Source organism: Argentina silus (genome assembly GCF_951799395.1).
Source record: "Argentina silus genome assembly, chromosome: 6".
Taxonomy (NCBI): domain Eukaryota; kingdom Metazoa; phylum Chordata; class Actinopteri; order Argentiniformes; family Argentinidae; genus Argentina; species Argentina silus.
The window spans coordinates 18,520,480-18,545,125 of record NC_139660.1 but is presented as its reverse complement, the minus strand read 5'-3'; the positions used below and the strand labels follow the sequence as shown (position 1 = coordinate 18,545,125).

At 45.3% G+C, this 24,646-nt stretch overlaps 2 protein-coding genes across 2 annotated transcripts; both read right to left on the bottom strand.

Moving 5' to 3' along the window:
- Positions 1 to 3,962: 3,962 nt before the first annotated feature.
- On the bottom strand, positions 3,963 to 12,162 carry pgm1 (phosphoglucomutase 1). The gene is made up of 11 exons (XM_083671307.1): positions 11,836 to 12,162; positions 10,080 to 10,242; positions 9,495 to 9,638; positions 9,109 to 9,234; positions 8,150 to 8,340; positions 7,697 to 7,851; positions 7,143 to 7,258; positions 6,293 to 6,428; positions 5,858 to 6,041; positions 4,912 to 5,046; positions 3,963 to 4,272 (listed from the first exon to the last, which is right to left on the bottom strand). Exons 1-11 carry the CDS (start codon positions 12,079 to 12,081, stop codon positions 4,183 to 4,185), a joined length of 1,686 nt encoding a protein of 561 aa, XP_083527433.1. The 5' UTR covers positions 12,082 to 12,162; the 3' UTR covers positions 3,963 to 4,182.
- Positions 12,163 to 13,134: 972 nt separating this feature from the next.
- efcab7 (EF-hand calcium binding domain 7) lies at positions 13,135 to 23,675 on the bottom strand. The gene is made up of 14 exons (XM_083671284.1): positions 23,619 to 23,675; positions 23,263 to 23,411; positions 22,618 to 22,829; positions 22,273 to 22,359; positions 21,962 to 22,157; positions 20,561 to 20,682; positions 18,077 to 18,218; positions 17,634 to 17,743; positions 17,335 to 17,495; positions 16,956 to 17,089; positions 16,510 to 16,658; positions 15,940 to 16,155; positions 14,905 to 15,012; positions 13,135 to 14,339 (listed from the first exon to the last, which is right to left on the bottom strand). Exons 2-14 carry the CDS (start codon positions 23,408 to 23,410, stop codon positions 14,259 to 14,261), a joined length of 1,866 nt encoding a protein of 621 aa, XP_083527410.1. The 5' UTR covers position 23,411; positions 23,619 to 23,675; the 3' UTR covers positions 13,135 to 14,258.
- Between the last annotated feature and the right edge of the window lie 971 nt (positions 23,676 to 24,646).

The following is a 24,646-nucleotide window of genomic DNA, read 5'->3' as shown; positions in this document are numbered from 1 at the left end:
GTATATCTGTCCATCCATCCATCCGTCCGTCCGTCCGTCCGTCCGAAAATGTGTTAGCATTTTGTGCGCCATTCCATCAATGGATATGACACTGGGGTAATTTCCGACCCAATCCACAGTTTAGTCTGATAAGCTGACATCATTAATGGTCGACACAGAAAAGTGACCTCACCCCACACCACCACCAGCACCCCCTCCCTCCACCCCCAACCCCCACATGTGCACCCCTCCACCCCCCTATGAGGTAACTGAGTCTAAGCTAAGGAGAAGGCATCACCCCTGTGGTTGTCTCCTCTCTCCGCTCCAATACAAGAGTGGTTGGCGGGTGAGATGGTTGAGGGGGCGAGGGAGCAGGAGGGAGGGAGGGAGGGAGGGAGGCAGGGTTCATTGTGCCTGGGTGGTCCCTCGCTTGTGTTAGCCAATCTGTCAGCCCTACAATAACAGTTGTGTTTCTGTCTGACAGGTTAACATGGCCGATGGTGTGAAAGTGGCAGAAGATCAGCAATAATGATCTCTTCTCTCTCTCTGTGCACTGCAGGTCATTAGTAACATGGTCATGTTTGTTATACATGGGGCGGGGAGTGGGATAGGTTCTGGTGTGGATGGGGGGTGGGCAGGGGGGTGGTGGTGGGGGGAGTGTAGGTAGGGGCTAGAGTCAGGATGGAGATTAGGGAAATAAGAGGGGGACAATCGGGGGATCATGTTCCTGTTTGTTTAGTTTGCCTTAAGGGTGATAGTGTAGATTTAGCCTACATTAGCCTCCTCTCCTGTCCACTTAACCTGGTGAAGTCACCCTCCCCCCCTCCCCAACCCCCCCCTTCCCCTACGCTGTGTTCCTATCGGTGCTGGTACCTCCACCAGATTGCTTTTCTTGAAGGCTTGCGACACGTAAACAACATTTGAAAGGTAATATTTTGGGAAATGAGTGCGTCTCTGATACCATTTGTCACGGACTGCACAGTAAATAAACTGAAAGCCTTGTGTGGTTTATTTTCCTGGCCATTGGTTCCTAATGTGTGGGACTGTGGGAGTTTGAACAGGCAGAGAGAATTTGTTCTCCTCCTCTGCTTGCCTTGTTGCTTCAGAGGTAATGGCTATTTATTTATGCTCCATGTGAAATTTGTGCCAGAGAGTAAGCAGAGGAAATGTGTTAATCTCGTGTTGGGAAAGATTGGTACAGTATATGTGCACTGTGCTCTGTTTCTTTCTTTCTTCCTTTCTCTCTTTTTCTTCTCTCTCTCTCTCTGAAACCCTCATCAGACCACAAAATTCACCACAGATTCGACTGAGGAGGACAATAGGCCTCAGAACTCTGATCGGTGTGGTCTGTGGACAGGATCCAGGGTCTGCCGCGTGGTCAGAAACACATCCATCCATCCTGTGTCTCAGAACAGTTTCACGGTCTAACAGACAGATGATCCAGTGGACTCCTCTCCAGTCCAGACCCAAACCATCAGCCCTCTATTCCCAGTCCAGGCACAAACCCTCAACCATCTATCCCCAGTCCAGGCACAAACCCTCAACTCTCTATCCCCAGTCCAGCCCCACTCCATTCACTTTGTCCTCAAAAAGCCTTGGAGGGAGAATATCTAAGGGGAGGAAGTTGTTCCTCCAATGTTAGATGTTCTCCTCCAATGCGTTTTCAGTAGGATGCGAGTGGAGGACAGAGGAGAGGACGCAAGGACGCAAGGAGTCGTGTTCCTAACAATTAAGAAAAGACTAAACCCTCACACCGCTAGAGAGGACAGTAGCAGAGTGGTCCCCTGCCTCTGTCACTGAGGGAGGGATGGATGACGGTAGTCCTGGAGAGCCAACATCCACAGGCACAAAGATGGATCAACATCATATCACCACTGAGGGAGGAAAAAGGGAAAGTTTGTCCATCAGCGGTTGATTCTTACTTTCCAAGTTACTTCCTTCATATTCTGCTGAACACACAGGCACGCATGCACACACGCATGCACACACGCATGCACACACGCGCACAACACACACACACACACACACACACACACACACACACATAATCAACCCTATTACGACTGTAAATGTCATTAGCCATTTAAGTTTCTCTAACAATCAATTCAAACAATGCAAAAGGGTTCATGTTAAATGATATTAACAGGTTTAAATAAGATATTGTGAAAGGTCGAGTTCATTTTCGAGGTTCATTTTCTGCGAATTATGTTTCAATTATAGTTTAATTTTCAGAACTATGCAATATTGCACCATAAAAGAGCTGCAGAGAAGGAAAAAAATCCTCTTCATGAAAAGAGGCTTTTCACAGAAAACCACAAGAAACATTGAATCGTACAGTACTTGACTTGATTGTACAGTCTGTTTTCCTCAGGCCTCGCTTGAAGCCTTTTAGAATGATGGTTTTGTCAGCTGATGTGTTGTTCTTCTCCTAAGGGACCGGTTCCCCAAAAGAGTAATCTCCAGGCCGCTGTAAAAACACAGAGGCCCTGCCAACCACGGAGAAAGTCATTTAGGGATCTAATAGCCCAGGACCAGAGCAGCTTAATGTAAGCCTTATTGTGATTACCTGACGTAATGACAGCCAATCAAAATACAACCTGCAAACCATTACCGGGCCGAACAGGGGAACACATTATGCGTCGCACCGTGTCAGCATCACAGGCCCTTCAACAATGCAGGACCGCAACGAGCATGAAAAAAGGTTCCACCTTATTATTCATCCCCCCGTGGGCCCCGAAGAGGAACCATTAAGGGTGGTTACACAGCCTGTACCTTTGATGGGTGACTGTGAAGTTAACCCCTTCTGTACCACAGTGATGCTCAACCAGAAAGGGGGTTATTGCATTTGAGTTGTCAGCATGACGTGGGACATTCACATATGTGACAGGCGTTGCTGGAAAGGGTCTCTCTGTGCCCCAAAATAATTGTACTTTCCCGTAACAGAAAGAGAGAGATTCTCTGGTGTACTCTACTGTAGGTGCACCTGATTTTCCATCCACCCAACCATTAGCTAAATTGGAGGCAATTTAGGCAGAGTAAGATGGGAGTTTTGAAAGAGTGACGTAACTAACAGAGGATAAGGTCGGAAAAAGATACGTTTATTCCTTCTCTCCTTTGCATCCATCTTTTTCTCTTTGTTCTCTTCAACCTGAATGTCTCTCTCCCTCCCTCCCTCCCTCTCAGCTCTGTGCCATCTGGCTTAGAGAGCAGCCTAAGGGAATCTCAATATCACACACACGTCTAACCTTCCACGATTAGTCAGGATTATGGTGACTATCCCATTACCGTACATGTACTTTCCCTCCAGAAAAGAGGAAGAGAGAGAGAGATAATTCATCAGTCTATTCTCTTTGCTAGCCCTCAGGAATGTCTTTGGAGAGGCATTACCTCTTGGAAAGACTACCTTCCCTTCTGTAATGACTCTGGAGCCGTCTTGCACTTGGCTTGTTTGTTAGTGAAGGATAGGATAACCTGCCATGTTTATATCCAGAACATTGTCTCAGCTGACACCTGGTTCATCATGAATTACCATCCCACCCACTCTAAACTACCTCCTCTGAGGGGGAGTAACAGCTCTGCGCTTCTGAGTCTGCTAAGAGGATTATGTTGGCCCAAGTTTCCCAGGGCTAGTTTTCTTCGACAGACACCCCTGTACTTTGTAGTACTGTAGACAGACCTGAGGAGGGGGGGGGGGGGGGTATGCAGGTCCCCAGGCTGGTTGTGTGATTTCACCACCATAACCACAATCCAGCACTGATGCCTCAGGATCGACAGGATCAAGCATCCCAGGGTTGAGTGTGTATGTGTGTCCATGCCTGAATGTGTGTGTCCATGCCTGAATGTGTGTGTCCATGCGTGAGTGTGTGTATGTATGTGTGTTAATAATATGGACAGATACTCATATGTACCGAAAGAACTATCAACAAACAATCATAAGCCCTATATCTTCAAGTCAGTAGACATAACGACCATAACCACAACTTTAAGGATGTTTTATTCATGGTGAATGTGTGTTAGGTTTCAAGGCTTCATATGGACGGCTATTATGGTACAGATGTGAGGCTGGTTTGTTCTTCTGGACGGTGGAGGGAAGGCACAAGTGGAGCACCATGGACTTGAAGGTCAGGTTTCTTGCTCAGGGAGAGAGGGAGTGGGGGGATGGTGGGGGGGGGGGGGGGGGGGGGGCAGGGCGAGGTAGGGGAATCATGTGATCACAGTTGGGGCAGTGCGTCCGGTCTTCTCGGCAAGCTGAGAGATCTTCAGAGCAATGTCCACCAAGGGAGCCAGCATCACCTGCAGATACAGTCAACATTAGCCTCCTATCTCTGTGATGTAACCACACAGCTCCAGCTAAACCAAGTTGGCTAAGCTGAACATCTACAACTTTGCTTTCACCCATATAGAACCTGCAGTTATTGGGAGCCCCACAGTGGTTGGGACTAAGCTAAGGGAAGAGGCTAGATGGAACTGGGTTACAGAGAGCCCTCCTGAAGGTTTCTCCCTCTCTCTCTCTCTCGCTGTCTTCTCACAGACTTTCTATCTCTCTCCTGCCCAAATCACTTAGAATGACTTGATGAAGTGTCAAGTTCTAGGTTTTCAATTTTACGGATATTTTCCCCCCACTTTATACTGGCTCCGATATCAGCCGTGACTTAGCTAAACATTCCCTTTCCTTCCAATATGAGTTCTGGGAAAGATTCTTGGGCCCGTGGACCCAAAACAAGCTCGCAATTGCAGGTTATGGGACTTCCAGCTTGAGAGAAGCGGTTTGAGAGCTATTCCATTTGACAGCATAACGAACCTTGGAGCGCTCGGGGGAGAAATATTTAAAGTCACATCGAGTCGTCGTGACAAGTACAAACGCTCCCCCGCTGTGCCTCTTACATGCTCCAGTCACATCCAATCGGAGCACAGCTGCTACTCAGCTCTCACCTGCGGGTCCTCGTAGATCTTCTTGGGGTCCTTCTCATAGCTGTCTATGTAGAGCCTGACGGTTGCCCCGGCGCTGCCTGTCCCACTGAGACGGAAGATGATCCTGGAGCCGTCGGAGAAGATGATCCTCAGACCCTGAGAGAGAGAGAGAGAGAGAGAGAGAGAGAGAGAGAGAGAGAGAGAGATTCATTCAATATACTGAGAATATGGCTACAGACTGTAATGAACTCTCTTTATGTTCAAGTTTATTTGATTTTAAAAGTGCATTTTACACAGGGTCACAACACACTTCACATTTTGAAAAACACACACAATACAAAAATGTTGAGGGTAAGCATATATTGTTTTCTGACCCAGATATGATCATTGATCAAACTTCCTTGTCATGTATAAGTTAACCCTCTATTGACCGGTGGTGTCAACTTTATATCAATCTCACATTCTCAGAAATCTTAGATATCTTCATATTATCATTTATCATCTACCCACACCCATGTCTCTGCCCAGATTTTATTTATGTCTTCTATACAGCTGCGGGACCAATTTTTGGGCCAATAACATTTTCGGAATCTGAATCTGAATAGGGACCTGGAAGTTAAAGGTAAATCTGAAGCAACGCCCTTCAACTGGGGTATGGAAGTCGAGTTTCCCCATTGACTCAACTAGAATAGCTGTTGGCCACTTTCAACATTCGCTGTTGTTGTTATTATATGTTTCAATAAACTGTTTCATGGGTTTGGGGTGTCATTATTAAAATAGTTAGCTGTCATCACTATCAATCACCTGTATTATAGTTAAAAGACATCTGTACCCCACTAGAAAACACATTGGAAAACCGCACTGGATACCGCACTTCCATACCCTAGTAGAGGGGCGTGGCCACTGTGCACTGTGTCACTCCGTGAGGGTCTATCTGAATCCGACGGCCCCTCCCCCTGCCTCTCACCTGGTTCTTGGAGACGCTCCCATCCACAGGGTCAGTGTAGGCAAAGTTGTCAGACACAGACACCTCATAGGTCTTATCCCCCGACGAGAACTTCTTCCCCACAAAGGCCTTGTCAAACATGGTCGTCTCCAGGCCCTTGATCATTGTGTTGGCTTTGTCTGAGTCCACCTCCTCATAGTCATACCTGGTGTTGGAGGGGGGAGAGGGGATTAATAAAAGGAGTCCAGTCCATGACAGTAAGAATGATCTCTGATTACATTAACCATTTAATGAGTCAGCCAAATTATGGCAGCTATCAATGTTTCGGGTGACATTATACTACGTAATTCCTACATTTCCATCATGTGAACCTGGTCTGTCTCGACAAAGGCTGAAGTAGAAGTTCTTTATTTCCCCACCAGAGGGCGGCAGAGTAACATCAGTTTAAACCCTAACCTGGTGAAGAAGTTCCTGCCGAACTTCTGCCAGTGGTCTTTCATGATCTCCTCCACACTCTGCTTCCTGGTAGCCAGGATTGACAGCCAGGCAAGCACCGCCCACAAGCCGTCCTTCTCACGGATGTGGTCAGAACCTGAAGGGATGGGGGAGGGTGAGGGGAGGAAGAGAGGGTGATGGTGGTTTTAGACATGTGCTAACAGGTCTCATCACAATGTGTTGCCCAACTGACTGGAAAGCAGAACACCTGACTCACAGGCACTGTGGCTTAGTTGGTTAAAGTGCCTGTTTAGTAAACAGGAGGTCCTGGGTTCACAAGTACAAAAAATAAAAATAAAAATAAAGTATTTCTAGCATTGTGACTGCCAATAGTCCCTGGTCCTAGCATAGATTACTTTTTCTTATGATGACTGATGGACAGATGATTCACTTACTTAGACAAATGTATTTGTTGTAAGTCGCTTTGGATAAAGGAGTCTGCTAAAATGCCATAAATGTAAATGTAAATGTAATGTACTCACAGACTGCATACACAGGTTTGATCATGTTATATCAAATCTATGGTGGTCTTTGAAAAGGAAAGCAATGCTCATAAAGCTAGTAAAATACTATATCATACTACGTGAATGGTCCTAAAAATAACTATATAGCACTGTTGACATAAACAGGAAATACAATTCCCTTTATTACAAAATAGGATTACAAAAGTTGCCTTTTCAATGTTCATTCATAGCAATGTATCATGTATCTCAAGTTCTGTCACCACATTGGTTAATTCATAGTAAGAGATCCAATGCATTATTGTTCTGGAGGGAGATCTGGTGGATCCCTGTCTTCACCACGGACTCACCAGTGCCGAAACTCTCCTCTCCACACAGAGACAGCTTCCCAGCGTCCATCAGATTCCCAAAGAACTTCCAGCCGGTGGGAGTCTCATACAGCTGCATCTTCATGGCCTTGGCCACACTGAGGGGTACACACACACACACACACATTTTATTTTGTCACTGTTGTTACCAAGCAAATCAGTCCGTTGATATATGTATGTTGGAGGCTGTGTTGTGCCTCTTGTGTATGTGTGTAAAAGAGATGTAAATCTCGATGTGATTGATTGAATTTATTTGATCTTTAAAAGTAGTCATCTGCTCCAGCCGGAGAAATCAGTACACATATTAAATGTGACTTCTATGGTTAAATAGAGGATAAATAAAAACATTGGATGTTACTTGTGAAGGCTTCCTAAAGTGTTACCATGAAGTCATTTGTGACCTAAAAATCCTATAGTGGATTATATAATGAACTTTTACAGTCAGGTTAACCCTGAATCTTTCCTACTCTTGGATATAAGCACACTTGATATGGTGAGGGGGGGTGGGGGGTGGTGGTGGTGGGGGGGAGCCTTACGCGTCCAGGGCTCCACTGGTGGGCATACTGCGGGCGAGACCTTTGACCCCGGTCTTCTGGAAGTAAGGGATGCTGGTGATGTTGGCAGCGATGACCGCCACAGAGTCTGAGGGGTTGACGAAGAAGCCGTGCTTCCCCAGGACCATGTTACGATCCTGGGGAGGGTGACAAAGAGAGGAGACAGGTAGGGCTCAGGGACTGAACAGACTGTGGGAAGAGTCTCGAGCAGTGCTTCTCACTCCTGGATCCTGGAGAGCTGCAGTGCTGCAGGCTTTTGATTCCCAGCACACCTGATTCAGATAATCACGGTTTTGAAGATCAGTTGATTCGGTCAATCAGGTGTGATAGCACTAGGCTGGGCCAGGGCCCACTGCAGCTCTCCCTAGGACCAGGATTGAGTATTACTGGACTATAGAAATGACAACATTTCCTTCTCGCCCGACCATCGCTCACCCCATCCCCGTCGAAGGCTGCTCCAAAGTCGTACTCTCCCCCCTTCATGGTGTTGACCAGTTCGGAAGCGTAGGTCAGGTTAGGGTCAGGGTGGTGACCACCGAAGTCTTCTGAGGGGACACAGTTGACGGCAGAGTTGGCAGGAGAGCCCAACTCCTCACAGACGATCTTCTTCACATAGGGCCCAACCACTGTGGAGGGAGAGAGAGAGAGAGAGAGAGAGAGAGAGAGGGGGGGGGGGGGGGGTGACGGTTGTTATTCATCTGAAACATGTTGTTATGGATACTATTATGGATGTTATGTGATGATATTATGCATGTAGACTGTTTGCTTTTGGCCGAGCGCTTTTTCCCCGCACATTTTTGTTATTGTTATGTTAAGCTTACAGTAAAAGAAGATTATTTCTGCATCTCTACCTCCTGTCCTCTCCCTTATATGGTTTGAGTGCGAGAAGCCTTTTGAGCTGACTCTAGTATTGTGCATGTGTCTGATGAGAACCTGCCTTGACCTCACCTATAACCTGATATTTCAGTTCCCTTTTGAATGTTAACACTGTGGAACTTTCACTCCTCAAGCTTCCCCACCCAGTCATATTACAGAGCAATATGAAAGGAAACAGTGTGTTCCATGGATATACAAACAGCACTGATATCAGGAGTCCAATTCAACTACAATGGCTATAGACGTCATAGATTTCAAAAGCTAACGCCTCAGTAGATCAGACATAACTCGCCATCATATACACAAAGAGTTTATCAGATGTATCTGCCTACTGTAGGCAGTCGTAGTCCTAGTGGGGCTTTCATACAGCAGTCAGGGTAAAGATGTTGTCACAACTTAACTGGGAAGATATGTACCATTACCATTCCCCTTCATTTAGAATGGTGAAACAATAGCAATTCAACTGCAAACCTACTCTCTGACTCATGGTATTCCCACGTCAGGTGTGTGCTCTGTACCTCCATGCATGGCGTCCAGGCGGACATTAATGTGGTTGGCTCCAGACAGGAGCTCCTTCAGGGAAGCGAAGTCGAAGATCTCCCTCAGCATCTCACCGTAAGCCTCCACACAGTCAACGATTTCCACTGAGGACAGACAGACATACATACAGACAGACAGGACAGACAGGACAGACAGGACAGTCAGGAGAATCCTAAACCTGATCTCAAACTAATTACACTGTATGGCAACACTAATTACAGTACACAATATAGTAATAAAGTTGTCACTATACCTGTGTTGTAACACTGTAATTACTATGGTAATTATGTGGTATTAACATGTTGTTACATAGTAACTGCTGTGGGATACATATCCCAGTCAGTTCATAGAAGATGTCTTGTACCTGTGAAGGGCTTGAATGTGTCCACCTCAAAGGTCTGCTTGCCGAGCTTTGACAGGTCCACTTTCAGCTCAGGGCAGATGGAGTACTCTGTCAGGCTTTTGCTGATCTGGAAGATTTTGTCTGTGATCCCCTCTGGAGCAGGACCTGGGGTAAAAACACAAGGCAAGGGAGGGTTGACTATCAGATCAGAGAAACCTTATGTCATACAGTATTGGGTTGGAATAACACCAAAACTAGACATTCAAAACTCTGTCAGTCAGCAGTTGATTAAGTGTGATAAATCCCTGTGATTATTCAGTCTGGAGACATTCTCCATCTTCACCCCCTACAGAGACACCTCTCTGTACCATGCTCAAACTCTTAGTCTCACACACACACACACACACACACACACACACACACACACACACACACACACACACACACACACACACACACACACACACACACACACACACACACACACACACACACACACACACACACACACAGTTGTTTCAGCTGCTGCTGACTACTGTATGTACCTAAAGTATTTGGCATAAATCCAATAAAGTGTTTAGATGTATTTTAATTGAATAGCCTCACCTCCACTGGCGATGTTGTACTTGATGCCGAAGTCTCCGTTGGGGCCTCCGGGGTTGTGACTGGCCGTCAGGATGATGCCTCCGACCGCCTTCGTCTTGCGGATCACACAGGAGACGGCGGGGGTGGACATGATGCCGTCCTGCCCGATGACCAGGTGGCCGATCTGCAGGGTCACAGAGAGGGGAGGGAAGGGGAGGAGGGAGAGAGGGGAGAGGAGGAGTGAGGGGGTGGATGGAGGAGGGAGGGGGAGGATGGAGGAGAGAGGAGTAGGGAGAGAGAGGATGGAGGAGGGAGGGGGAGGAGAGAGAAGGGCGGGGGAGGATGGAGGAGGGAGGGGGGAGTGGGAGGATGGAGCAGGGAGGGGGAGGGATAAGGTAAGGCACAATAGGTTTTTCATTGTCATTGTTATCATACAGTCTCCAAAAGTGAAACAATATGGTAGAACTAGTTGGCAAGGGATAGTTCCTCCCGTATGGCTTCCACCAATCAGGTGTTTAGAGATTGAAGAGGGCTTAGAGGGATGTTCTGTTTATTACAGATCTGTATCTGTTCACACTATTGTTTACACATAGTTAATTTCACTGCACTCAAATGTTAAATATTGTAACAACTGTCTAACTCGTACTACACCCCCCTTTCTCCACTGACCCAGCGCACCAAATGACTATCGATTACCATAACACAGACAGCAGTGCAAAGGAGAAGGATCGTCAGTCATTTGTGTTACATAACAAATGGAATGCAGGAGTGTTTTTGTATGCAGGAGGAGAGACGGGACATATCATGTTATAGCGATCCTTGCTGCAATGATGATGATGATGATGATGATGTCAGCCTGTGTATTTGGACGCAGGGCGTCTTTGTGTGTCTATTTGAACATGCAGTACCCATCTGAAGGCGACTGCAGACCATATGCAAGGCAACGTGACTGCCACGCCCCCTGGAGGCAACAGGGCGAGAACAGGACGCGGCTGTGCCACTGCCACCGACATCCACAGACACTTATTATGAAACAAGTCCTCAGTGTTGCATTGATTCCGATTACTACAACACTTGCAAACGGCTTACAACAAACGTTGTTCTGATTAATGATCCATGCATAGCTTGATTGTTGAACTAGGATATAGGACATCCGCACTGACACAAGGGCAGGAGGCTACATTGTTTTGGGATGATGTGTAGAGTCAGAGTCGCTGCGTGAAATGCCAAACGTACTATTTTACATGCAATCCCCTCCGTGCACTTCACCAAAAGATCAGCGAGGTCACCTGGCACGAGAGACGGTATAAGAACACCAGTGACACCTATTACGTTTCGATGCACGAATACGGCCACTGGATTTAATGCAACTTCAATATATATATATAATATAAAAGTATAAGATCCACGAAGGTGCATGCACATTTTGCTATTTCATAATAACCTAAACTGAGGTATGATGGCATAAGGGAAATGACTTCATCTGTTTAACATGATATACACTACCATGAGTGTAATATAGCAGCTTGTTTTGTATCATGCTAGCAATTGATCAAAATCTGCAACATGTATGCACCATGTATCGCTAAGGCGAATGAGCGGCAACGATTATCACTGGTGTTTGAGTTACAATGTATCAATGAAGCTGTCAAAGATTCCCGAGTGTTCACTACTAGCTAGCTATTTCTCAATCTATGCGAGCTTGGCTGGAGATGAGGCCTAGATTTTAGAGTGAGAGTAACACTCAGGGACCACAGGTGGACACATATCTACTGACCCCATTGGCAGCGGCGATCTGGATGATCAACTGAATCGCGTCTTTCATGAAAAACCTTCCATCTCCTCCCACTACGAGTATCCCTGGCTGACGCTGCGCTGGGTCGACACAGGAGATAATGCTTTGAATGAAGTTTTCCGCGTAGTGTTGGTTCTGTTGAAACACCGTCACCCTCTTCCTCAGGCCACTTGTACCGGGCTTCTGATCGGCGTAAGCCTTCGTTTTGACAACTGTTATTTTCGTCATTTTCCCCCAAAAGTTGACCGCCCGTGTGATCCGCGTATTCGGTGGAGGCGAATGCACCGTGGGGCTACCACACTTACAGACTCGTTAGTTGCCCTCCGACGGTCACTCCCACTTCTACAGTTAAAGGGAAAGTACTGCAATTGAATTCCTATGAGTGTATAAAAGTTCAGTTTTATGAAGACGCATCAGAGGATTCAGTTGCTACAATGCATTTGTGCCTCAACTGTAGCGTCACATCAACATCTCGACCAAAACAACCCTGTGAATGAATAGCTTTCAAAGAAAGCATATTTTGGTAAACTCTCTCGTAGTTTCCCTTTAAGAGCCTTTAAGCTACATGTGAATGGGTTCTTTGACATAATGCATAGGCCTGCATTACAGTGCATCATCTTTGTAAAATGTTTGTTCACTCTATTAGTGTGTGTGTGTGTGTGTGTGTGTTGCACACATGGAATTAGATGGAAAGAGCCCATGCACATTGTTCCTATTAATTTAGGATGAAAGCCTGTATTGTGATGCAAATGGGTTCTACACAGATTGTACGGGATATGGACTTAACATTTAGGAGACTCTTGAGATACAATATGTGTGCCAAAAAATACAACATGTCTGCAATACTCTTCTGGGTAAGCAGCAGCATGCCATGGCTCTTCAATTAGACCAAGCAAAGCCTCTTTCAGATAAAACAGTGATTCTTGATGTTATTTACAACTGCTCTCCCAGTAAGCAGAGACACATGGCCATGATTGTGAAAGAGGCCAAGCCAGGTTAGTGTTTGCCTGTTGTGTCATGCTCTGTTTGAACACCGCCCAAACCAGTGCAGAGTTTACCATAATGGCCTTCATGACACTGCTTTCTTATCTAGTAGTAGTTGAGATTGGGATAGATTGGTAAGAAACTTGTTTGTCGGTGGAGGCAGTTTGCATTATGTAACCCACTAGTGTGGAGGCAGAAAACCAAAACAAACTACTCAAAGAGGTGATGAACTTTTGGTTATTCTTTATTTTGCAGTCTGCACTCAGAAATTGCATCATAAAATGGTAATTACATAGTTAGTGTACATTCATTGTAACAAGCACCGTACCACTACCAGGTAAGCACCAGGTTACATACAGTACCAGCTGAAACAGGACAGTAAAGTATAATGTACAAAACCTGACACTCACTCACTCACTCACTCTGACACTCACTCAGCTGCAGCCTGTGTGTGTGAGGCCTGTGTGAAAGGGTCAGAGAGAGGGTTTGTACATAAAGTTCTATGAGTTCTACCAAACGTTCTATGTGAGAAAGAAAGCGTGGCGAGGGGCACAGCTGATTAAATACCTGTCACAGGTCATGTGACATTGTGACATTTAGCGGTGGGTTCTACAGTTACAGTAGAGAAAGTCAAAGGGCAAAAGAATGGCCTGGAAGATATAAATAGAGGGTCAAGACTGCTCTCAGCTGTAAAGGCCAAGGGGAAATAAAGTTTAGGCCTGAGCGCAATGCACAGGAATGTGTTTGAGTGCCAGCCCAGCGCCCCCACAGCCCATTGATATAGGCCCCAGCCACACTGAGCAGAAGGCTCTGGTGGAGAGTAGTGGTGAACAGCCCTGACTAGCTGTTACTAACCTATTACTGATAACAATGATGGCTGCTACTGAATGATACAGCACTTCTACAGGCAGTTAATATGCATGTTAATGTTAATGTAACGCAGTATTGTTACAACAAAAGGCACACTATGAAACCATTAGTAATGTAGATCATGTATGGGAAATGATAAGGTAATATTATTACATATTATCGTATTATAACAGATTGTAAACATTGTTAATGCAGACACAATACAACCAAACAACAAACACAAACATACTGTAAATCAAATCTTGATTCATAGTGCAAATAAAAAGTGCTATAGGTCCATATCATACAATCATCATCATCTATCTCTAAATACCAAAAGAGACATTTACATAAAATACTTTTCCTCCCTTACATAGTTTTCAACATTTCAATAGAAAAACAGAACTCCACCACTATCACAAAGGCACACGAGCCTTAGAAGTATTAAGTAAACACAGTGACTAATTCAGATTCCCTTTGGCTATCAATAGCTGTCTGTCCCACTGCCACTCCCCTGTATCAGTTAGTTATTCATAGAGTAGCGTGTTTCTATCTGGGCTGCTGTGACTGTTTCACTGGCAGGGTATGATGCCCTCTACACAGCTGTAGGTCCAGTCCTGTCTCTCGTTGATGGGCAGGACATGTTGGCACACCTGGGAGAGATGACAGGAATTCTATGAGTGAATCACATCATCATCACCTACTGTATTCTATGCCCATTAGAAACAGAATTCAGGAAAGTAAACAGAGGGAATTATTTCAAAACAATGTATATTATGATTCTTATGGATATCATCTGATTTTCATCAGTGAATGGGTGGATAACGTATAAACGATCATAGGCTGAAGAACGACAGCAGGTGTTGCTTCTGTTTACTTCATGGTAAGTCTGGTTCGTTTACTCTCAACAGATCTCAAACAATAGGAGAAATAGAGCGTGAAACAAGCCAGGTCCAAACAGCTCAACGGAGGAACTAATCTGTGTGTTTTTCAAGCATACTGCATCACTGCTACTATGTGGTTTGCGTTGTCCTTTGATCCTTTGCATTTTTGTAACACTATTTTCTTTATGTCTGCTTTTCTTTTTGAAACTGTAAAGTGTTTGTGAAAAAAAAACAACAACAAAAAAAACACTTTTCGTGTGTAAAGAAAGTGTAAAGTGAAAATGCACTTTCAATAAAGCCTCACTTGACTTGACTGCTGTGGAGAGTATCTCACCATTTTGGTTCTAGGAGGCACCTCCACAGCAAACACACTCATCCCTCTGCTGCTGGCGCAGTTCTTGTTCTGCTCGTTGTTCACATGAACCGTCACCTTCTGGTTGTTCTGGAGACAATAAGACAGAGGAAATAATCAATACATTCAATCTGACACAAACACATAAACACATTACTCATCTATTACTCCTAACAATGATGACTGCTGCCTACAGAATGATACAGCACTTCGAATGCAACAACAACAACAACAAAAACTTTAAATCGTGCACAAAATATTGGTACAACAATATTTGACTGAATGATACAGCCCAGGGGGAAAAAGGGGAAACAGGAATGACTTGAGTGGACAAGTCGGTTGGTTTCCTCATACCTCCCGGTTTCTACATTTCCTTACCCGCCTGTGTGGTGCTAAGTAGGACTAACCATACAGTATTGTTAGGCTAAAGCCTGTTCTAGGTCTTTCACTGCTCATTACTCTCACCATTAAGTTCCCTCATAGGAGCTGGGTCATGGAGTGCTGATCAGGGATCAGGTCCCCCACCTGTCCATTCAACCGTATTCATTAGGATCGAAAAGGCAAAACTGATCCTCGATCCAGCACTCCTACTTCAAGAAGCTTCGTGAATACGGGCCCAGGGCATTGTTACAGAGGAGATCCTGTTGCCATGCGGACGGGAGCGATGGCTGCATATCAATGACAACCTGAATGTGAATGGATTCCACATTGGTTCTAGACATGCTGTAGTGTGTGACTCTGTGGGTAGACTGTCCACTTCGGGGACAGAAGACAGAATTCCCCCTACAGGATGAATTGAGTTGACGTAAAAACTGATATCATTGTTTTAAGGGTGTGTCAGACACCTACTGTGAGGACACATCAACTGTGGTAAGAGGGTGCTGTGGTAAGTGATCAGCGATAACAGGCCACAGTTGTGGGAGTAAAAACACCAACAGTAACCATTGTAAAGTGTGTTGTGACATGTGTGAGATGCACTTTTACACTCAAATCGTCGTGAAACCGGCAGTGTTTGACCTTGTTGGCTATGACAGTGGAGATCCGGTGCTCTCCTTTGTAGGTGTAGACGAGGACGTTCTCCTGGCCCCTCAGGACCCTGGCCTCGGCCCTGGCCGTGATGGACTTCTGCAGGGCCGTGTTCAGCATCCGGGGGGCTGACTCCAGACTGACCGCCTGCACGGACGGCTGGCCGCCCGCACACTCGCTGTACACGTCCATCTGGAACGGACACGCCTAGGACAGAGAGGAGTCATAGCGTTGGTATGAGTCAAGAGCCGGAGCTCGTTGGTATGAGTCAAGAGCTGTGTGTGTGTGTGTGTGTGTGTGTGTGTGTGTGTGTGTGTGTGTGTGTGTGTGTGCGTGCGAGAGACACAGAGAGAGAGTTTTTCTCTGTGTGCGAGAGAGACAGAGAGTTTGGTTTGTGTGTGTGTGTGTGTGTGTGTGTGTGTGAGTGAGAGAGAGAGAGTGAGAGAGAGAGAGAATTTGTTTGTGTGTGTGAGTGAGTGAGTGAGAGAGAGAGAGAGTTTGTGAGTGTGTGTGAGTGAGAGAGAGAAAGAGAGAAAAAGAGAGAGTTACTGGGGAACACACCTCCACCATCTCCAGGCTGCGGTTGTAGCCCATGGCCTCCAGCGTTACCCAGAGGTCAGTGGGGTCTCCTTCACGCTCGTTGGCCTCCATCAGGTTGAGCTCCATGAAGCCCTGCCGAGTCAGCTGGTTCTTCCTGGTGTCAAAATTCTCTGGGGGGTGTGTGTGGGGGGGGGGGGGAGTCAGAGAGAAGAACCAGAGGAGTCATGAACCACTTCAAGAATCAATTCAATCAAACTTCACACAGGTGGGTCATGTTCTTCAGACCCAATTCAAACAACCATGAGACCCAGAATGTAAAGAAATGTATCATTTTTGAGTTTCTCAAATCAGAAGGGGACGGAAGTGGTTATTTGATGGCCTATGTTCCATAAGGAATACAACAGGTCTAAGTAAGTAAGTAAGTAAATAAGTAAGTATACCAAACATAAACACATCAAGTATGTTACCTTTGCAGACAGCCCAGGCATCCTCGTCACACTTCTCTCCACTGGTCCGCAGCTCAAAGAAGTTGTACTCCTCCAGACTGAGCAGCCCGTTCCCATCCAGGTCAATCACCTCAAAGATGTCAGACAGCACCCCCCTGTGGTACAAGACGAGCACAGCACCATGGTGCATGTCTCTTCATCCTTACATATACAGTATACAGCACAGCACACTGATGCTAACATGTTGTATGTTTGAATGCCTGTCTTTTAAATGTTTATTTTGTACTGCTATATTATTATATATAATATATAATGTATATTTTCTTTTATAAGTGGATGCTGTTTCAGCCAAACAAATTTCCCACTTAATGATACTCAAGATAACTTAACTTGAGCTCACCTGAACTCCCTGGTAAGTTCCAGATCGCCCCTGTCTGTCCTGTTGACCAGCTGAACAGGTTTCGACACCGCCTTCCTCGGCTTCTTCCTCAGTCGGCAGCCCGTGGTGAAGGGTAGGAGGTAATAGGTACCAGCACTCAGCTCCCCCTTCCAGCCATACTTCTAACAGACAGACAGACAGGCAGGAAAGAGAGCACCATCACAGCTGCCCACTAGAGGGCACCACACACCGCTCAGAGAAACAGCCGGCCTGTCCCATCAGGAAAAGGGAGTGTGTGAGTGAAATGGCACAAGACTGACCTCTTTGTCTCTCGACTCGGTGAAACACACCAAGTTGGAGTCCTCTTTGTTTTCGTTTCCTGGCACGACAAAGAGAGCCGTGTCCACCGTCATCCAGGAGGAGGGCTTCTCTAAAAAGACAGGAAAAACATCCCAAATATGCAAGGATCGACGTTTAGCGTCACGAGACAGTCGCCCTGTCCATTACCGAAAACTAGTAACAAAAGCAATATTCCATGGAACATTCCAGTACATCCCAGCCCCCAAACATCAGAACACATGGCCCACCCAAGCATTTATATGTCAACCCAGACAAACACACCCACACAACCACCACGTTCACACCACCACCACCACCGTTGTTGAGGCTCAGAGCGTTGTGGACTGTAGGAATGACGCCACCTGTGGGAAGACAACCCACCACCACACAAGCTACAGTGTCTGTGTCCTTCCCCTGGACCTACCAGGCCTCTGGCTGAGGTTCAACGGTTGGATGGTGAGGTAGACGGCGGCTGTCTGGGGGACGTGGAGGCGGTACTGGAGGGAGCTGATGCCTCCGTCCTCCTCCAGGAAGAAACAGCCTTTCACACGGTTGTGATGCCAGTCCTGGAACAAAAGAAACAGCCTTTCACACGGCTGTGATGCCAGTCCAATTGCATTGTTTACAAACAAAGGTTATATTTTGGGTTCTGATTGGGTAAGGCAGTTGAACTAAGCTCATGAAGCATTTATAAGTTACATTCTTCAAGACTCAAGGGCTATATATCATTCATTTAAAAGTTTCATTGGGACGAAATCTCTTTTTCAAGAGAGACCTGGTCCAAGACAGCAGCAGGGGAGAACAATGTTGCAGACAAAAACGTCCACGCTCAACGTTGGATACAGTCCTTGAAGAAAGCATTAAACTTGTGCTTTTGATGAGAGGGATGCATATTTAGAGCAGGCATCGTAACACAATGAAGTGAGACAGTCACAAACAACATGATTACTCACTTGAAAAACCTATTGAACAGACTAAGATAAAAGGTGTGTGAATAAATGGTCATGACAGTAAATTTACATGCAATTCAGAGAGCATATTCATCATTTCATGCCTCAGCACCTTGCTTCAATAACACACAGACAATGACTACTAGACAGTAACCACATACAGCCACAAGATGGCACTGTGGTAACACTGACTAGGGCTTCAAAACAATGAGACGATAAATCACACAATAGGCCCTGATATTGCTAATTACATTTAGCTTGACATATCATGTCATCACATTCGTAAAGGCTGAAATAGTTGTCATTCCAAAACAGCACAACGTCATTAAGCAATATTTATGAACTGAACCTTCAGTCCATAGTGAAACCCTACATGCTTTTTCAATGACCGGCACAGCTGAAAAATAATGTTCAAAGGAAATTCAATAATTTGAAATAGAGCACAAACATCCATCCAAGATGAAGAGGTTCTGTATGTGAAAACCCATCAGAGACTCATTAATTGAAACAGTTGATGTGGACATCGAGGACATTGTGGCTCGTGCAGCCTGGAATAGCACTATACATCTTTTTAGGTGACCAATAAATCACCAAGTTAAACAAAGAAACAAACGGAAAATGTCACTTCTGGAAAGAAAAGCCATTTTCTCAAAGTATTTATGTTGGGTTGTGAAACGTATAAAGGATCAAACCATAACACTTCAGTGGTTTGTCCACCCAATATCAAATGAGGCAAACTGCCCCGGGCGTGTGTCCACTTTAAAGGGGTCTGAAATAAAGCCCCTATGAGAGGGGGGTCAGCCGGCAGCCTAATACAGGCCCCTGTCACCTCCTACGGCCCCCGGCCCTGATTTACTAGACCTCTGAGAACCACAACAAACCTCTCTCCCAAACACAACCCAGCCATTCCCACCTCCCAATTACCAACCCTGCCGTGCAGCGAAACACCGTCAGAGGAACTTTCAGCAGGTAATCTCTCGACACACATTCCTCAACCGGTCGTCTGGCCTTTTCCAATCTGGCTGCTCAGACGAGGGGTGGGGGGTGGGGGCGGGGGGCTGGGGTGTGTGTGTGTGTGTGTGGGGGGGGGGGGGGGGGGGGGCGGCCATTATTTGTTTGCAGTAAAGAAAACTGGCCACGGTTAAGTCAAAAAGAGTGCAAACAAAGAGAATGGGATCGATACCAACACTCTATACTTATCCACCCCGAGGAAATTTGCCACCAAAAGGCCTTGCAACAACAACACAACAACAACAACAACAACAACAACAACAACAACAACAACGCTGCATGGGCCTCTATGTGTTGTTGTCTCCCAGCCGGAGCGGGTTTAATGGACTTCCCAGGGTGGTTCCCGAGAGAGGACATACAGGGGACCCTTGGTCTGAGGTTAGAGGGGGATATGATGATTAGGCTGGTGGAGGTAGAAATCGGGAGGACGGGCTCATTGTAATGCATGGAATGGAATGAGGAATGGTATCATTCCTTCCATGCATTACAATGAGCCCGTCCTCCTGTTGTGTTTGATACCATTCCTCATTCCATTCCATGCATTATGATGCCTACCTCCACCAGCCTCCCCTGATGATGAGGGGGGCACATCATTACGTTGGTACACCATTGGAGACAGGTGCATGGAAGAGGTACAAGAGGTTCAAAAACAAGGAACATGTCCCCAAGAACAGTCTTGTAGGCAGATAAAGCATACCCAGTGTGTAGTGCATACTGCAGGCAATTCCTGGGGTCAGTTCCATTTAAATTCAAGAAGTACAGTGAATGACAATTACAATTCCAAATTTCCACAATGCTTTTCAATGAGGACCTTTTTTTTTTATTTATTGGAATTGGAATTTCAGCTAACTTGATATATTGTTGAACTGAAATGGAATTGGCGCCAACCCCGCGGGCTAGATCACATGAGGCCAGACTGGTCCAGTGATTGGCCGTTGGTTCTGTACCTGTAGAGATGTGGGCTCCGCCAATCTGCTGCTCTTGGTGTTGCTGGCTGTCATGGTGATGGCGTTAGACACTGACGAGCGTCTACTGCGAGCTGAGGAGGGACGGGAGGACGCTCTGTTATCTGAAACACACGGCAGAGACACAGCAGGTCACCTACCAACACTGAACAAACACATATACGCATACACACAAAACCAAAACGTAAGATACCTTTACATCTCTGAACGGTTAACAGGCTACAACAAAGAAAATAACAAAAAAGAGAAGAGGTTTACACCATCGTTTCGACGTGAGACGTGGTCTCAAGTTCAAACACTTTAATTAATTGGAGGAGGAATTCTAAATTACAAATGGCACAATCACAGCCTTTTCTATCCATTACCTTGCACAACTTTTCCCCCCGACCACTAATTGAAACCAGAAAATATCAATTCAACAATGATGATGTTTCGCAGACAACAGAATAGAGATACAAGGTCATGTGATACGTTACGCCCTAACACGCCAGTGAAATAAATGACCTCACTATCAAGGTATTTGCCAAGGATCTAATTTTTATTGACGACAACCCTCTGGTTTTTAAGAACCAAATCTCAACTGTTTAAGAAATGAAGACAATGATGTATTGAAATTTAACCAAGCAGTTTGTGGGGACCAAACGACCAGTCAAAACATTTTGAGCTCTAAGAAAAGCTTTTACGGCACGTATACAGTCACGTGCAAACCCGTGTCAGAGCCTTGTTAAAATGTAAAGGGAATAAATCAATACCTGGGAGAGGCCCAATAATGTGATAATCCAACCACTATCATAGAACTCATTTGTTTTTTGCAGTCGTGGTTAAAGAGGCCCTCCCCTAGATGACTCTGTAATCCCTCATGATCTCCCGTGAGCAGTGGAGGGATCGCCCAATCAATAACATGACCACAGACTGACCACTTAAAGCAACCCACTCTATCTTCCCATCGCCGCCTCTGCTCAGTGGTCTCTCATCGGGAACACTGGTCCGTTCTATCACCACCCCCCCCCCCACCCCCCCCCCCCCGGACCCTCTGTTCACCTCATAATGGCAGATAGGATTACCTAAATCAAAATGCGTTATAAAATCCCCACCTTACGAACAGACTAGTGTAATTGTGTGGAGATTATGATGTATGGAGCAGTGTGTCTTAATGAGGTGATTTGTCACCGCAAGGGGAAAATCGATCAATAACAGAGCTGCTACTTATTCCACAAAACTACTCTACAAGGCACTCTGTTTGTTTGTATGTGTTTGTGTGTGTTTGTGTGTGTGTGTGTTCTGTTAGGATGTGTATCTATCGTAAATTGTTTACATGCATGTGTATTCCAGTATGTGTGAATGAGCACACACAGTGCTCTGTTCCAGGGATGTGTACAGTACCTTTCTGTCGAGTTGTGTCTGTCTCTGTTGCCAGTGGCGTCTCTGGGGGCTGAGGGCTAGCCACTGACGGAGAGCTTTTTGGAGGGCTGTCTGACTGGTTGCCAAAGTTTTGTCTCTTCAGCTTGGCGTCAGCCTCCAGTCTCTCGAGGGCTGCAGTCTGACACTGCTCTGCTGTAGACACCAGCAGTCTACAGAACTGAGAGAATACCACACAGAGACATGTGTTATTGTATATGCTTGGGGCTTAATGTTGTGGCTATTACAATGCACACAACTGTAGTTTTGAGTTAGAATCAGTTCCACAATCGTACCTCTGTGTAGTCCAATTTCCCATCTTTGTTGGTATCAGCTAATGCAAAAATGGCATTCACCTCCTCAGCAGTCATCTTTTCTCCTCTCTAGGATATCCAACAAGTTAATCAAGTTTTAGATATCATGTGTTGTGTATCATGTATGTGTTGCAGTGGACCATTTGTAAGCGGCGGGGTTTGTAAATGATTATGCCAAGAGGACATCCTCCTGGTATGAGGGCTACAGCAGACAGGGCTACTTCATCACAAAACCGGGCTTCCAAACCACCTCCGCCATATATCCTTCATCATGAAGTAAAATGTCAACACAGTGCAGACAGAGTGACTAAAATAGGCTTAACTTACTGAAGTAAGGACTTTGTACAGTTCATCATGCGAGATCGAGCCATCGCCATTTAGGTCCATCTTTTTGAAGGCTCTCATCAGCTCATTCTCCTCCGTTGGTCTCTCACTCTTCAGTATCTCACAGAAATCATCAAAGTTCAGTTTAGTGGTTCTCGGGGTCCAATATTTGTTGAGAGTTGCCAGAGACGGATTCCTACCTGCCTGTTGAATAACTAAGAGAGACAGAACATTTGTTAGATACCTGTAGAAGAACGTTGGGTGTCACGCATGATGTCCAGCCATCTCCAGGCAGACACGAATGGACAACGTAGTGCCAAAAAAAAAGCTCTACCTAAAACCCAAAAGGGTTCTTCAGCTGTCCCTGTGGGAGAACCTCTGAAGAACCCTTTTGGGTTTCATGTAGAATGCTTTTGGGTTCCAAGTAGAACCCACTCCACAAAGAGTTCTACATGGAACCCAAACAGGTTCTTCAAAGGGTTCTCCCACAGGGATCCTTTTGGAACCCTTTTTTCTAAGAGTGTAGTCTACTATGCCCTTTAACATATTAGTTACACTAATAACTGTAATGTGTGTAGATATGTGACACACTCCTCTATAGACTAGCTACAAATAAAGCTAAACATGATGATGCTAGTGTTTGCTTACCACGACAGAGCTGTTGTTTTGAGGTGATATTGGTCAGACTCGATCTAAATACACTCAGGTAAGCGGCTCTGCAGTGCATGTAGAACGTCTCTTCATCAGTACCATGACACTTCAGCACGTCAGCCTGAGATGAAGCGTGCAACGACATTCTGAGGAAAATATCAACGTGGTAAATTAGGTCAATGTAGTTATCTAGGTGAGACAGAGGCAGAAGCAGCTAGCTAGTCCCAATGATTATGCTAATTTAGCTAGTAGCGAGCCAGTAGTTTCTCCACAAATATGATGCAATGGCCACATTCTCGTCATGATTCAAGTTGAACATCAAACAATCAAACGTATGCATGCATGCATTTTACCTGATAGATATGGAAAATGATCGCTTGCAAACTCTGTGGTCAAGTGCTGTTGCTATGTAAACAACAAAAAACTGGTGCACTGACATACGGACACGGAGGGAAACTATATATGAAGTGTGTTCCCATATATATTATTTGGTAAATTAACTGTATAGAGCTACGATTCAAGGATTGAAATATGAAGTAAATTAATATGTAAATATGTACATTAAAGTAAACATGCAGTGATGTTAAAAATCAATATGAGATAATTTTGTCAATTTCAATTTGCATCGTATAGAACTCAATGCAACTAGTTCATGTTTCCAGAGGACACAAATTCCATCGCACTCGCGCCAATTTATAAACATTGGACCTGTCAGATAGAAAACATGCCGTGAGTTGTTGTTTTTATCGTTGCTGTGTTAATCATTTGTCGATAATTTGAATTCATACATTTTGATTGATATGCCAATGAACATGGGACTTTGACGTGGCTATGTTTTGTTATGGAGAGGAAAATAGCTTGAGAGTCTCTACACGGTCGTTTGTTATACATGTCAGCTGTTTCCATAATGCCCTAAGCTGCTGCAATACTAATTTACCTCCATCATGTCATGGTCTTTTACAGTGTCAAAAGAGCACTCCGCATGGAAAACGTGAGTTAAACTGTATGAGCAATCTTATGCCAGCAAAGTTGTGAAATGTGATAAGCTCGACTACAGCGAACCCCTTGCTTGTCTGACATCCTGTTATTGATGGTCCTACAGCCCAAAATCATGACGTTATCCTTTCATTGTCAAGCTTCATGTTCTCATGATCAAATCCCTTAACTTGCTAACAACAATTGATTAGCAACTCAATGAATTGGGCTCAGCACTGATGGCTAGAAATGTAACCAGTAATTCTTTTTTATCTTCATAACAAGCAGCAGACGCCAGCCAAAAGACCAGCCCCAGACAGAAACTACTCCCCTATGACTGGTACAGCCGTTCTTCCAGCAGCAGGTAACCAAACATCACAACGAACATCATAGCAATGTTTTTCTT

Bases quoted from the DNA above. Each gene is read 5' to 3' on its own strand.
- pgm1 (XM_083671307.1), bottom strand. From the start codon at position 12,081: ATGACGAAAATAACAGTTGTCAAAACGAAGGCTTACGCCGATCAGAAG. The intron at 9,639-10,079 runs GTGAGGCTATTC...TTTTTACCCCAG, and splicing joins GTACAACATCGCCAGTGGAG to GTCCTGCTCCAGAGGGGATC. The intron at 6,042-6,292 runs GTTAGGGTTTAA...CTCCAACACCAG, and splicing joins GGCAGGAACTTCTTCACCAG to GTATGACTATGAGGAGGTGG.
- efcab7 (XM_083671284.1), bottom strand. From the start codon at position 23,410: ATGTCGTTGCACGCTTCATCTCAGGCTGACGTGCTGAAGTGTCATGGT. The intron at 22,830-23,262 runs GTAAGCAAACAC...TGTCTCTCTTAG, and splicing joins AAAACAACAGCTCTGTCGTG to TTATTCAACAGGCAGGTAGG. The intron at 16,659-16,955 runs GTAACATACTTG...CACACCCCCCAG, and splicing joins TGCCTGGGCTGTCTGCAAAG to AGAATTTTGACACCAGGAAG.